Source organism: Ambystoma mexicanum, chromosome 9 (assembly GCF_040938575.1).
Source record: "Ambystoma mexicanum isolate Mex_15411 chromosome 9, UKY_AmexF1_1, whole genome shotgun sequence".
NCBI lineage: Eukaryota > Metazoa > Chordata > Amphibia > Caudata > Ambystomatidae > Ambystoma > Ambystoma mexicanum.
Genome location: NC_090931.1, coordinates 1536245795 through 1536261077, shown reverse-complemented (window position 1 = coordinate 1536261077; position 15283 = coordinate 1536245795). Strand labels below are relative to the sequence as shown.

At 48.2% G+C, this 15283-nt stretch overlaps 1 protein-coding gene across 1 annotated transcript in view; it reads left to right on the top strand.

Annotated features, from left to right (window-relative positions):
- The first annotated feature begins 1075 nt into the window (after positions 1-1075).
- LOC138489465 (zinc finger protein 2-like) overlaps positions 1076-15283 on the top strand; it is a 97538-nt gene continuing 83330 nt past the window's right edge. Inside the window, exon 1 of the mRNA XM_069617192.1 lies at positions 1076-1204. Coding sequence (XP_069473293.1) covers positions 1181-1204 — 24 coding nt within the window. The 5' untranslated portion in view covers positions 1076-1180. The remainder of the gene's footprint in view (positions 1205-15283) is intronic.

Below are 15283 nucleotides of genomic sequence, written 5' to 3'. Positions count from 1 at the left end.
GTAAGTATTATTTCTTCCTACAGCCGGTACCTGTTTCCAAGTAAGGACCTTTTTCCAAGTAAGCTGCGAGCTTAGTGGGTCCGAGCTCGTTTGCACAGCTTGGTCTGTTTGCTGTGAAAGTGCGCTTCAAGTCGGAGATTCTCATTAAACGATTATCCTCGTCGCCATTGTAGAGTTCAATAATACGAGGAGACGAAATATCTGATTTCGTATTTAATCAATGAATCTCCGGCGGGCTGCTCCCGACCAACCACTTCTCTCTCTCTCTCTGTCGGCTCACGTCTCGCTCTCCTCCACTCAGGTTCTCGAATGGAGGAAAACGAAACGCTCACCCACAGGGCATGACACGCTGAATTCTACGATTACACATGTAACATTGTGCTGCTGTTTGATGGGTTGTGTATTTTAGAATGTTTCAATTGTGCCAACAATGTATGTTTTGTATTTTCCTGTGATGTCACTGTTATGGGAATTATTATTTTTGAAATCTTACATCCTACATTTTTTTGCTCACCGAATGTTGGCAAGTATGAAGGTATAGGCTGGCGGGATGTAACTTTGATGCTGCACGTTTCGTTTTCTTCTCTCTTTTTTCTTGCTCTTTTTACTATTAATGCGCATGTTGTGTGAAAAAGCTGACATTGCTCTGCTTATGGCACGTTAAATTATTTATTTAAAATATATACATATCCACATTAAACAAGCGCACACAGAAGGAAATGTTATTTTGTTTCATGAATAGTGTTTTTCTTGAACCATCTCAAACACTGATGTCAAATCTGAACGAGTGGCACAAATTCTCTCGCAGTCAGTGATTAGTGTCTCTTGCCGGAATGATGTGTTTCGTCCTCTGCGCAGCCGCAGTGGCAATCATCAGACGGGACCAGGCCTCGTGTACTGCGCAGCCGCAAGAGCGGCCAGTTCATTTTCAGTCGGCAGTCTCGTGTTGTACGCAGCAGTGCTTGGAAGGAGCGGTTCTTTACCGGGCCTAGTGGTGTGCGCAGCCGCAGAACGTACGGGCCATCTTCAGCAGGCGGGCCATATTTTGCGCAGCCGCAGACCGGCAGTTCATTCTTCTGCGCAGCCGCAGTTCACATCCTTTGTCTCATCCCTCGCTGCTGGTCTTGCTTCGAGACTCAAGCGTTCGTGAAAATAAATCCTCCGTTAATCAGCGCAAGAAATGTCTGGACGGGGCTCAGACGCGGTGAGTTGCCCCCCCTGTGTTGTTTTTTGCAAGGAGGAAGTCGTTGCTGCCTCCTGCATCACGAGGCTCTCCTAAAGCCAATCTTAGATTTCTGGGAGCTGTAGTTGAGCACATCCCATTAGCTCTGGTGTCTGTTTCGCACTAGACTGTGCGTTAGAAACTTGCTATATGTGCAGCCCTGCAAGGAAGGGAGTTCCCCTGTGATGGGCCCTGGTTGGAAAGGTTGGCAGCTCTTCTTCAGCTGCCCTGTGAGATATGGATACTGAAGATGCAAACTAATGTAGTGCCTGTACCCAGAATGGAGGCTTCTGTGAGGCAGCAGAGCATTTCCCATTGCAATGCTATGTTTACTTACCGGTAATCTTAATTACTCCTAGTCCTACTCTTCCTCGTCACATTCCTTTGCTCTGAGGTCCCACTCCGACCCAGGAACGCCTTTTCACTTTCTTTTCATCCATAATACCACCTCCTTACCCACAAGCCCCAGTTCAAATTTTCCAGTCCTCCGCTCAGGACTGTTTTCGGTGGGGGGCACTGGAGAACTATGTGGGGAAGCAGTCTTGTGAGATCACATCTCGTGAGAGACTACGCAAGCAACTGCAGTGGTTGCTCAAGAGACGTATATTGTTCTTTAAAGAATTGCTTATGTTCAGTGTGTCCACTGCCAATAAAGTTTTACCTACATCAATCAAGCGTCTAGCTATCCTTAAGCCACAACATAATTGGCGACGAGGACCAGGGAAAACGTCCCACGTAGCCGTCATGCAAGGAGCTACACTGCCTCCACCGTTTCTCCAGTCCCCAGGTAGGCCTGGGAGACCTTGGCTATAATGGGAACCAATGTTCAATACTTACCTGGAAGCCTTGAGAGGCATGGGGAACTCCAGAAGCAGAAAAAAGGCCATGTTACTCAACGCCTTGGGTGTAGATGGGTAGCAGATATTTCCAGGCCTCAAACCAGAGACAGCATGAGGTGAAGGGGAGGACGTGTTGAAGGAGGTGATCTGCCGCATCATGAACTGGTTTTCTAACAAGGAAAATTTCACTGATTGAAGTTTTACACCAGGAAGCAGGAGAATGGTGAGCCTGTTGATGACTACATCACCCGCATGAAGGAGCTGGCTGCTCAGTGTGGTTTTGGTGACGATGTGGAAAATGTCATTTGTGACATGTTGATGGTACTCGCAAATTGCAGAAAAGTCCAGGATAAGTTTATCCTGGAAAAGGAGCTAGACTTAGACAAAGCCATCCAGATAGCAAGGGCGGAAGAAGAAACCTTTAAGCAGATGCAAAGAAATGGCGGGAATCACGCTCGCTGCCGAAATGGCGACACTGCAGTTGAAGGGACACCGTGACAGGCCGAAGAGAGATGCTCCCAATGATGGAGGAGTGAGAAAGAGAGAGCCCCTGAAGTGCCATAGGTGCACCTGCATGAAACATCTAGTGAACGACAAGGACTGTCACACAAGAAACTAAGGGTGCTCAAATTGCAAGATGTTGGGCGACATCGCATTTGCATGCAGATGGAAGGGGAAGAACGTCACGATCATCGGAGGTGATGGTTGCACAAGCGATGATGAAAAGGAAAACTACAGACCTACTGTCATCATGGTGAACTTTAACCGGGTGAGAAGGGAGAAACCCCATTGCGTGATAAAAGTGGATGGAAATGAGACCCGAGTAATGGCTGATTCAGGCTCTGACCTATCATTCCCATCCAGACGGATAAGGGCATGGTGGACAACAAACCGTGGAAGTCAAAAGAATCAAGCACAAGCCGACAGTCTTTGGGGGAGCGTCAGTGGCTCTTATAGGCTACATTAATGCCAAGACAGAGTTTAAGGACAGACAAACAACAACTAAAGTATATTTCTCAGAAGAAGTTCCAGCAGTTTTGGTTTGTGACGACCGACACAAGTTAAGCATACGTCTGGACCCCAGCACTGACGATCAAGTGCTAGGAGGAGCGTCAAGCTTGGGAGAAGAATTCTTTGAATTGTTTTCTGAATAACCATAGAGGATAAAAAACTATGTCCACAAAATTTGGCTCAAGCCAAATGCAGTTCCAGTTAAGCTTAAGGTGAGACCGGTGCCAGCAACCACACGAGAAGGCTTGGAATTCCAGCTACAAAAGATGGTCAAGGACGGTACTATCGAAACTGTGGAGTCCTCGGGGTGATTGAGCCCGGTAGCTCTGATTAAAAAAAAAAAAAAAAAATCAGACTAACGATATAAGAGTGTGCATTGACCTGCGTAGCCTCAATACAGAAGTGATAACAGATAGCTACCGACTACCACTATCCAGCATCAACAAGCTGATGCTTATGATGAAGGAGGCTACAATCTTCTCAAATTGGACATGCTCGATGCATACCATCAGATAAGCTTGCACAAAGAATCACGTCCGCTCACGGCTTTTATAACACCTTTCGGCATGTATGAGTATACACAAATGCCATTGGGACTGTCTTCAGCTGCCTCAGTGTTCCAAAGAACTGTTGCATGGTGTGGGAAACGTGTCATACTTCTAAGATGGCATCCTGGTATATGCTGAGGAAAGTCTTGGACAAACTTCAAGAGGCAGGAGTTCCGCTGAAATATGAAAAATGCGTGTTGAGAGCCAAGGAGGTGGAGTTACTTAGGCTGTGTCCAGTCCTCTGGCCCTCCTGTTCGAGTCTCAACTGGTCTGTGGTGCTGTTTTTATGGTGTCTACTTACTGTGGTGTCAGTTCTGTTCTACTTGTTGTGGTGTGGGTCTCATCCTTTGTTGGTGTTCTTGGCCCGGGACCGGTTGGGATTTTCTGCCCCCCCGCACCGCAGCTCTAGTTTTTTCCTGTGCTGTACAGGCATGTGGGCAGTGGTGCGGCCTGATGCCCAACCAGCCCACTTCGTCGAGTTGGTCGCAGCCTCGCATGTCTTTGGTTCTTCAGTGTGGGCGGGGATTACCTGGCTTTTGGATATGCCACACGTGTTGTGAGCCCGGATGGTTCCTGGTGGTGACAGTACTGCACTGGTACTACACATGCTGTCCCCATTTTGACTGTGGGTTCACTAACCCAATGCCATGCATCCTACATAGCACACCAACATGCTTGACACTGATTGGAAAGATAGCTTAATGTCCGGCTCATTCAATGAGGCCCTTCACCTAGACACTGTGCCTTACAGCAGGGAACTCCGGTCCTCCCGTGGGAGTTTAACTGCCTTTTTCAAAGTGAACGCTAAGTAACATACACACGTCTGTGTGCAGACGGAAGAACATTTAAGTGTATTTACAGCCGAGCAAGCAAATGCCTGCGGGGTGGAATGCTTGATTGATTATGCGTCTTCCCTTCCCCCCTGAAGCACTCCCTTGTGCATCCTCTTCTTAAGAAACCCTCAGTCGACCCCTCCTGCCCGAGGAGGAGAGCAGTTTCCGTGCTTCTGGCTGCTCTGAAGCCAGACGGATTGTCATGGAGGTCATGCAGTGCCACAACAAAAACATGTAAGCACAAGCGACCATAGTGACTCACTCGCCGAAGGAGGTCTCTGGGAAACCTACCAGCATGTACACAAAACTTATTGACACACAACGGGGCACCTCCATATTACACACAATACAAAAAACAGGTGTAGCAAACCACAAAGGCATATGGACACGCTTATATATAGAATCGCACACACCAATATACTGAACATGCACAGCTCTGCACATAGTACGTAGGGAGGCTTGGATGCACATAAATGCACACATGTTGAACATACTTTGGCGATCTTTGTGGATTACAGGAACACAAGAGCCCTTTAAGGCTCAGTCTTTGTGAAGTTTAGAGTTGCCACAAGCTCACATGTTTTCCATAGGTAGGACGTGAAGATGGGCACTGGCAGGGAGGGCTGTTTTTGCACTGGCCCTGTAGTGACTCGGTGTTACCAGCAGGAGGCACAAGAACTCTACTTTATGTTTGCCAATGGAAGAATGGGAATTTGCTTTGTTCTGATCACTGCAAATGATAAAGCCATATTCAAGTCATTAATCAAGGGACTGCCAACAATTGCACAGAAATATTAGTCCACACCACCAACCAGTTCTAGGTGGAGTTTGAATGCACTCTGTCTACAGGGTAGCAGAGATGACCTAAAGCGCTTTGCAATCAAAAGCATTCTGTAAAAAACATTTACAACTGGTTAGCTTAAATGTCCATAATGGTAAATGAGGACAAAGCTCCTCGAATAGAGGTTCACTTGAGAGCCATGAGTAGGTCACTAATGGGATGGGCGCCCACACTGTCTAGAACAGGGGGTCTTCAACCTTTATGTTGGCAAGAGCTACTTGTAGTTAATGGCCAATAGGCGGGAGCTGCTGGTGAGAGCTACTGAGTGGTTATACCCACGATTATGCACATTTCGACAAAGATTTGCTCTTTACATAAAAAAGGAATAACCTGTATTTACCATGATATTAATATATCAATAACTTCAAAAACATCTTTATTTCATTATGTTGTATTAGATCTGTCCCCTAAGAATTGTTAAGCATAATAGAAGTAGGAAACTCATTGTGTGATTCAATGTGAAGGCTGACGCTGCAGGCTATCCATCAGTGCTCAGTATTCTGGTGCGTAGCTTGAAACAGCAACATTGCTCAGATGCTGTCAGACGGGATCTACGTCTTGAATTCAGGAGGTTCGTCTGAAAAAGGCAGATTTGCAGAGCTAGGCAATCATATTGGCTGATAGTGGAGATATCTTTCTTGACATAGTTTCTGCACCTAATTGCACACCCGACATGGCAGACATGACTTCAGGATAGATTTTTAAATCGCTTACAACAGACTCGGCCATGGGAGTCACTGCACCCTTCACAGTTGCACCACCTGGAATAGTGCATTTGATTTAATCAAATAATTAGCACCTTTGAAGGGCCCCTCTTTAACGACATCGCAGCATTTAGCTTACCTACTTTTTATAATCGCAGACAAATTCCTTTTGGAAAATGTTCATAATTTGTGTATATTATTGCAAAATTCCTATCAACGCTACTATTTTTTTCCCCCTTTAACTTGGGCACCGTTAATTAAAGATGCACATTTTGTTTTTAACACCGGAAGAAAAAAATGGATTTCCCACTCTAGATAGAAATTGCACATCTTTTGCATTTTGTTGGATGGTTTGTCTACATCTGCATCCAGGATTTCAACAAGCGTAGTTTGTTTCTTTTGGGGCTGCATGTGCAAAGACAATCTGACCAGTTTTTCAATAAATGTGGTATACATTTTTAAAACAAAATCCAGCACATACCACATTCTGCTTTGTCAAAAAATAAAATCCTCTGCCAGTTTAGCATATCCCCAATTCATACAAATTCTTCACATGCCAGGTCACAGAATACAGCCAAGGAAAATAAGCCAAAGCCTACTGTCTTGGTTACCCTTACATTTTTTAGGTCAAAATAGTTGGCAAGATTGAAAAAAATGAACCTATGGAGACCATGTGATCAAGCTATATGCAAATAAAAGTGTAAATGGCAGGGCTAAAATAACATTCAGTGTTACATTGATGACTTGAAGTGTGTACGAATCATATAACAACGCAATGAGACAATGGGCCTCATTACAAGGTGGGCGGTAAGGGATTATCGGCACTGGTAAGGGCACCGGTGCCGGTAATCCATTACCGCCCTACTACGAGGTCCCTTTGTGGGTCCTCCCTTAATGCCTGTTTTTTCCAGATGTTAAGGACGGGACCCGCAAAGGGACCTTGGATCTAATAACGGTACCACAATTTGCGGTACCGTTATTAGCGCCTTCCCCATTCCCAGTCAATGGGAATGGGGAAGGGCCCTGGTGAATGGGCAATTACCGGTCCCGCCAATCTTGGAATGGGCCGGTAATTGCTTCATTCACCAGGGCAGAGTCGGAACGAGTTTGGAGGTAATCATGGCGCTATTAGTGCCATGATTACCTCCAACCTCGTAATGACCCATGTGAGCCTTTAACTTAACATTTTTAGCAAAGAGATTATGGTTGTAACGAGGGGTGACTTATTCATAATGGATGGCGACCTGCCACCAGGCTCCCTTTTATGAAGGGTGCAGTATCAAAGGCAACAGCTCACAGGATACTTAACTCTCCCTGCAGGGTAATGTTGTTATTCTGGTTCATAACCTATGACCAATTGGGCATGCTTGGCTTGAATGTGCAGCTCCCTCAGACATATTTGAATTTTTAATGTATCAGAGAATTACTTGTAAATTGTATGTTTTGTCGAGTTATTAGCATGAACAATGCTCATAAATGGAACCATTTCAGCTCAGCATTTAGAGGCTGAAAATCCCCAGCCAGAATTTGAACATATGCATACCTTTTTCCCACAGATCTCTGTAGATCTCCCGGTTTGTGCACATAGCCAATGGGGATCAACCCTGTTAATTGTTCTCCTATCCCATGGCTCTCCTCAGTGTTCTCTCCCTGTATTCACCAACCTGTTTTGTGCAGTGCTTGGTTACTTAGTAACTAGGTTTCAGCTATATTGATCATATACATAACAAAATATCTACATACAAACCATTGTTCACTTTTCCCACCTAATTACTTTATTCCTACTATCGTTCCATAAAACATGGGCTAAAACAGAACTCTCACATTATGCTTTTTTAAGTCCTGGTATTGATAGACATGTCACTTTACATTCCTGTTTAGTTTTATAAATGTAAGTGGACAAGCACCAGAATGCAGTGCAGCTAGTAGTTTTCCATGTTTACTACTGCCTTAAAACAGGGAACTCAATATCTGAATATATAACATTTCTTTCACTGTTTTACCATAAATACGCAACGCTAGATGTACCTTTTTTCTTGCAAGCTGGGACTCGCATGGATTGTCATTTTTCTATACAGACACATTTACACACACGCTGAGCAAACGATTACAGCTGTAGCTTTATTTTCCCCATTCTTATTGAAAGCCTACAATTACCAGCATGCAAAGTAATGCTCACCAAAATAAACCTAAAGAAACACAGTCAGACTGAAACGATCACAGCCCCAGCTTATTTTTACAGAGCATACAGATTTGTGCACCCATGCTCATTCTAATCCGCCATCATTTGCACCTCTTGGTGACAATGGCCACAACACACATTTCCCGTTTACTGTTGTTATTGATAGTTAACCCCTTGTTGGGACACTACGCGAGCCCTTCAAGCCCAAATGCATCCCCTATTGTGCACACAGCTTTTGACTGCTTTACAGGAAGAGGAGTGGGAGGGGGGAAAGGATAAAAGTTCCAGGGACTTCAGACACCAAAATAAATACTCAGTGCTCATTTTGGGGTATGATGCAAAGAGCTACTGCGAAGCCTCAGGTTGGAGACCCTGGGTCTAGAAGTTGTGTCATATACCCTTTCTAAGCCTACAGCAGACCCTCCCTTTCCACATAAATCTCCATTTCCAAGGCATCCTCCTTCCCTTTGCGCACCCCAATTATCTGCCCATTTTAACCGCAATGCTAACTGTAAGCATCCCTCCTTTTGACTCTGAAGTCCCCTGAAGCTGCTGTCTTGGGTTGATTGTTCTGGCACTATATCAAACTGAGATGTAATGCTATTGGCCATGCAGAGGAAGCTTTGTTAGCACATTTAAGGATTGGTCGCCCAATGTGTTTGGCAGATTCCTGCTGGTGGTGTCCTTATTCTTGCTGGAGTGGCTCGCTTACCTGGTTTGGAAACTTCTGATATGGAGTTAAGGGTCGTATTTCTAATTGAAAATAATGAGCTCATGGAAGCAGGCGTCCTAGAACAAGCCTTCCTGTATTTTATGCTACTCTGGGATAACACCCGAGGGTAAAGGCTTTTCAAGTAACATCCTCTGCAATAAACCCTCCGGCATGTGCTCTGTGGAGCGGCTTATGGACGGAGTCTGGGAAGTGCCCGCAGAGCGGCCTAAAGCAAGGAGCTGCGCTCTGTGGAGCGGCTTATGGACGGACAGAGTCTGGGAAGTGCTCGCAGAGCAGCATAAAGCAAGGAGCTGTGCTCTGTGGAGCGGCTTATGGACGGAGTCTGGGAAGTACCCGCAGAGCGGCCTAAAGCAAGGAGCTGTGCTGTGTGGAGCGGCTTATGGATGGAGTCTGGGAAGTGCCCGCAGAGAGGCCTGAAGTAAGGAGCTGCGCTCTGTGGAGCGGCTTATGGACGGAGTCTGGGAAGTGCTCGCAGAGCAGCCTAAAGCAAGGAGCTGTGCTGTGTGGAGCAGCTTATGGACGGAGTCTGGGAAGTGCCCGCAGGGCGGCCTACAGCAAGGAGCTGTGCTCTGTGCATCTGCTTATGGACGGAGTCTGGGAAGTGCCCGCAGGGCGGCCTAAAGCAAGGAGCTGTGCTCTGTGCATCTGCTTATGGACGGAGTCTGGGAAGTGCCCGCAGAGCGGCCTAAAGCAAGGAGCTGTGCTCTGTGGAGTGGCTTATGGACGGAGTCTGGGCAGTGCTCGCAGAGCAGCCTAAAGCAAGGAGCTGTGCTGTGTGGAGCAGCTTATGGACGGAGTCTGGGAAGTGCCTGCAGGGCGACCTAAAGCAAGGAGCTGTGCTCTGTGCATCTGCTTATGGACGGAGTCTGGGAAGTGCCCGCAGAGCGGCCTAAAGCAAGGAGCTGTGCTCTGTGCATCTGCTTATGGACGGAGTCTGGGAAGTGCCCGCAGATCGTCCTACAGCAAGGAGCTGTGCTGTGTGGAGCAGCTTATGGACGGAGTCTGGGAAGTGCCCGCAAAGCGGCCTAAAGCAAGGAGCTGTGCTCTGTGGAGTGGCTTATGGACGGAGTCTGGGAAGTGCCCGAAGAGCAGCCTAAAGCAAGGAGCTGTGCTCTGTGCATCTGCTTATGGACGGAGTCTGGGAAGTGCCCGCAGAGCGGCCTAAAGCAAGGAGCTGTGCTCTGTGGAGCGGCTTATGGACGGAGTCTGGGCAGTGCTCGCAGAGCAGCCTAAAGCAAGGAGCTGTACTGTGTGGAGCAGCTTATGGACGGAGTCTGGGAAGTGCCCGCAGGGCGGCCTAAAGCAAGGAGCTGTGCTGTGTGGAGCGGCTTATGGACGGAGTCTGGGAAGTGCCCGCAGGGCGGCCTAAAGCAAGGAGCTGTGCTCTGTGGAGCGGCTTATGGACGGAGTCTGGGCAGTGCTCGCAGAGCAGCCTAAAGCAAGGAGCTGTGCTGTGTGGAGCAGCTTATGGACGGAGTCTGGGAAGTGCCCGCAGGGCGGCCTAAAGCAAGGAGCTGTGCTCTGTGCATCTGCTTATGGACGGAGTCTGGGAAGTGCCCGCAGGGCGGCCTAAAGCAAGGAGCTGTGCTCTGTGCATCTGCTTATGGACGGAGTCTGGGAAGTGCCCGCAGAGCGGCCTAAAGCAAGGAGCTGTGCTCTGTGGAGTGGCTTATGGACGGAGTCTGGGCAGTGCTCGCAGAGCAGCCTAAAGCAAGGAGCTGTGCTGTGTGGAGCAGCTTATGGACGGAGTCTGGGAAGTGCCCGCAGAGCGGCCTAAAGCAAGGAGCTGTGCTCTGTGGAGTGGCTTATGGACGGAGTCTGGGCAGTGCTCGCAGAGCAGCCTAAAGCAAGGAGCTGTGCTGTGTGGAGCAGCTTATGGACGGAGTCTGGGAAGTGCCCGCAGGGCGGCCTAAAGCAAGGAGCTGTGCTCTGTGCATCTGCTTATGGACCGAGTCTGGGAAGTGCCCGCAGAGCGGCCTAAAGCAAGGAGCTGTGCTCTGTGGAGTGGCTTATGGACGGAGTCTGGGAAGTGCCCGCAGGGCGGCCTAAAGCAAGGAGCTGTGCTCTGTGCATCTGCTTATGGACGGAGTCTGGGCAGTGCCCGCAGAGCGGCCTAAAGCAAGGAGCTGTGCTGTGTGGAGCAGCTTATGGACGGAGTCTGGGAAGTGCCCGCAGGGCGGCCTAAAGCAAGGAGCTGTGCTCTGTGCATCTGCTTATGGACGGAGTCTGGGAAGTGCCCGCAGGGCGGCCTAAAGCAAGGAGCTGTGCTCTGTGCATCTGCTTATGGACGGAGTCTGGGCAGTGCCCGAAGAGCGGCCTAAAGCAAGGAGTTGTGCTGTGTGGAGCAGCTTATGGGCGGAGTCTGGGAAGTGCCCGCAGGGCGGACTAAAGCAAGGGGCTGTGCTGTGTGTGAAGGATGCTTACACATGGAGGCGGAGGTTGCATGCCTACTCTGAACATGCCATTCTGACACAGAACAGAAGACTTGCTAAGGTGCCGGTCATCAAGTCTCCCAATTCCCAGGGGCGCGGGGGTCTCCGTGCTGTATCCAAGCTTTCCTGAAGCGCAGTGCTGTGACCCGAGTCACCCCGAGACCGCTCAATAAAGGCACCGCTCTGCCCTCGGCGCAACCTTGCGGGGCCAGACCCTATGGAAGCAATGCGCCAAAACGGAGGAACTGGGGGAATTCTACTGATTACATGCAAGACAACCCCTGGTGCTTGACTTTGCCCCCCCTCCCCCTGCTGCATATCGCACAGAATAGCTGCAAGAAACCTTTATTATCGCCAGAACAAAGCTGCAAAGATGTGCGCCATGAACACGGGTGCAGCGTTATGCCTTCTGCTCAGTGCGTTTCGAAGGTGCATGGAAATTGAAAGTTACCTATTGATATTCACAGTATCAACAGCAGAGACTTTTACTCTGGACACATCCATTTAAGGACGTGACCATTTATGTCCCCTATGTTTAATTAAACAAACTGAATTGTGAATGTTACATATTGCCAAAAAAAACGATTTTCCTCCATGTGTAGGATATGTGATGGTCAAAGGCAACTTAATCCTGTCAGAGCCACGCGCGCGACATATCCCGGCCGCGCTGTCGCTGGACTTTGCTGTCTTGTGCTCGTCGCCTGAAGGCAGGGATACTGGTATAAATTGTAGTTAACTACTGGCACATCGTTTCACTGCGAAGACCCTGTGAAACCAACACTACTGTGTCAAGACCACACAGACCAAGAAGAATCCAAACAACCCGAGAAGATGGAGTAATGAGGCTCAAGCCCCGGTATCCAAAAATCACAGCTGATGGATAAAATCTATCAGCAAGAAGAAGACAGACAGCAGCACATCGTTTCTAACAGCTCACAGATGGGCGTCTTTACTTCTCCTGAACTGCCAATAAGAAAGCTCCAGGGGAGAGTTTATTTGATCAGGAGAACTCCATTATTTAAACCCACATAATTTCAGCTGGACACAATAGGAACTATTTTGTACCTGTTATTTGGGAGTTTGCTAGCATGAGCCGACCTGCAACCACTTGCCATACCCTGACCTCGTGGTAACCTGCCTCTGCTCTCTCAGGTTATTTACTTGTGCATCTTGCAAAGCGCTTTGAAGAAAGCTTTCAGTGGTGATTTGTGTTCCTCCCACTGCACTGTGCCACCCTTCCTCTGCCTGCCCACACATATGCAAACCGTGCCATAAAAACCTGCACTCTTCCAACCCCCTTGCTGATCAGCATCCCTTTTTCCCGTTCTCCTCACAGGCCCTCTTTGCGATGCCTATACCGAAGCCAAAACTAGTGGCCTTGCGACTGCTGTGTATAGTGTCTAGATAGCACTTCCTAAGGTGATGACTGCTTTTTGCACTCTGTGCCTCAACATTCAGAGAGCAAAGGTGCTTTGCCCAGGATCACACAATGTTGGTATTGTGGGGAATGCCTGGATTACTTACCGGTAATCTTCATTACTCCTAGTCTTACGCTTCCCTGTCCCAGTGATCAAGAATGAGGTGACCCTCCTCCCACAGGAACCCCTTTACCTTTACCCGGGGAGTGAGCACTCCTGGCCAGCGGATGCTGGAAGCCAAACCGCCTGCGATCGGGAACAGCTGGGGCCCGCCCCTGGCCAGGGCAGGCCTCATCAACCACCACCCCTGGCTATGCTGGAGACGGTGGGCGGATCTGTGCACCCTGCCCATCTCAACAGAGGGTCCCTGTCCCCAGAGTAAACGTCCCTGCCACGGAGGCAGGAACAAAAAGAAATGTTGTGGCTTGGGGGAGGCGGGCTGTCACAGCCAGAGGCTCGTGGAGGAGGGGTCATGGCTATGGGAAATAGAAATAGAAAAGGGGTTCCTGTGGGAGATGGGCCACCTTATTTTTGAGTACTGGGACGAGGAAGAGTGGACGTGGAGGTAATGTAAGTTTCCTGTTTCCGAATGATTCCACCTGTGGCTTAAACGTTGTAGGGCATATGGTTTATCATATCAAGCACGTTTTCCAAGCTCTCCACCAAATATTGACGGAGCGTTCAGCAGAAAGGATTTGCATAATTCTGATTGTCGAACCTGGGGACAGGGTGCAGCACCTCTTTAATTGATCTGTGTTCTCTTTTGGAGACACATCTCACAGGATCGCCTCTTAGACTTTTCCTTGGAGCCGCCGGGGCTCCAAGGTGAACCTGAGAATATGAGGTTCTAGAAACGTGTTCGGCAAAACCAGCATAGCTCACTTGCAGGGGAGCAGTGACCGCAGCAGGGAATGTTTATCTTCAAAAGTTAATGCAATAAAACTTGAGTTCATCTGTTGTTATTCTACGAAGTAGAAAAGGGTTCTAGCCTGAGAGTGCCTGGATAGATTGAAACCATCAGCTACCGGGCGCTTCTTTTGGCTTCTCAGGCCAACTGGTGCTTTGCAAACATGTATATGTGCCATTATCTTTGAGCATTTGAGAATATTAATAAAGAAGCGTAGAACACACTTTTAAACCCAATGGATCTTCCGTAATAAGGGTAGAAAAGTTAAAGTAGTCTCTCTGGATAGAGAGCTCCTGCCCGACACTCCTGCTCTTTGAATCTTAATTTCAGGCCCTGTGGAATGCCCTATGCAAGCAAGGGCCCATGCTATGAATTAGGATTTGAGAAGTTGCAAAATGTTACTTCCAGATTTCAGTAGACAGAATGAAGGGGAGGCAGTGGGTTCAGAATTTGAGCAGCACCTGGTATCCTGTCTGATTCGATAGACCTGCCACCAAAAGGGAACCACAGATGCATGCTCTCTACCGCTGCCTGCGAGGCCCTGTGTATACTGAGAGGCCCAAGACAAACAGCACCTTCTGTCGCCTTCAGGCCCTGTGGCGGACACGCTGGCAGATCTCTCTTGTTACACTCTCACAGTTCCTTTAGCACAGGACTCCTATTTCTCACATTTCCATCGGCTTTACTCAACTATAGTTTACTGCGCGAGCAATCGCTCAACTTGCCATAGGCATTCAACAATGACTGATGGCCATACATATGGGCCCGCATTAGGACTCCGGCGGAAAACCATGCTGCTCTTAGCACCATGGTCGATGCTGGAGTCCGCCATGGCGGAATGGGGAATTACCACCCTATTCCGAGGTTGGCGGGCGGTAATTCCCGATTCCTCCATGGCCCTTCCCCATTCCCATTTTTGCCCCATAGGGCTCAATGGGACTGGGGAAGGCGCTAAGTACGGTACTGCAAATTGCTTAAGTGTTTAATGGCACCGCAGCCTTTTACGGCGCCGTTAAACACTTAGCACCAGGGTCCTAATGAGGGCCATGGAGTCTTGTGTCAGGACTGTTTCCTGCTTCTAAAAATGCAAGTTAATGAGTGTAAAGACTGGTAGGGGGTGTCTGTACTTCTGGTCTCTATATGGTAGAGGAGAGGCACAGAAGACCCCAGCCAAGATTCTCTATAAGGTAGCAATGGACGAGCAATCAAGGCCTAGCTTCTCAGGAGGTGATGCGGGATGGTTCTTAAGTACAGTGTAGACCCCGAACCCCCACAAAGGAATGTCCACACACTGTATTACTGAAAACACAGTCTTTATATAATTAATATTCAAAGGTATGTACACGATCACAATAACGCACTTTGTACTCGGAAGTCAATAATGATAAATATATACAATTCTAAAGTGGTACCACTAATGTTATCGAATCTCATTAAAGTGCATCAACTGTACGGTTAAAATGTCACACAGATTAATAACGAGGAAACCGGCAATAGAGATAGGAAGGAACGCAAGGTGGTTGTAACAATAGGCAGAATACTGACCCCTACCACTAGGCGCAGTTCTGTGTGGAGATCCCCCCCCCCCACCTGGGCAACCTGTAAATAAAGAT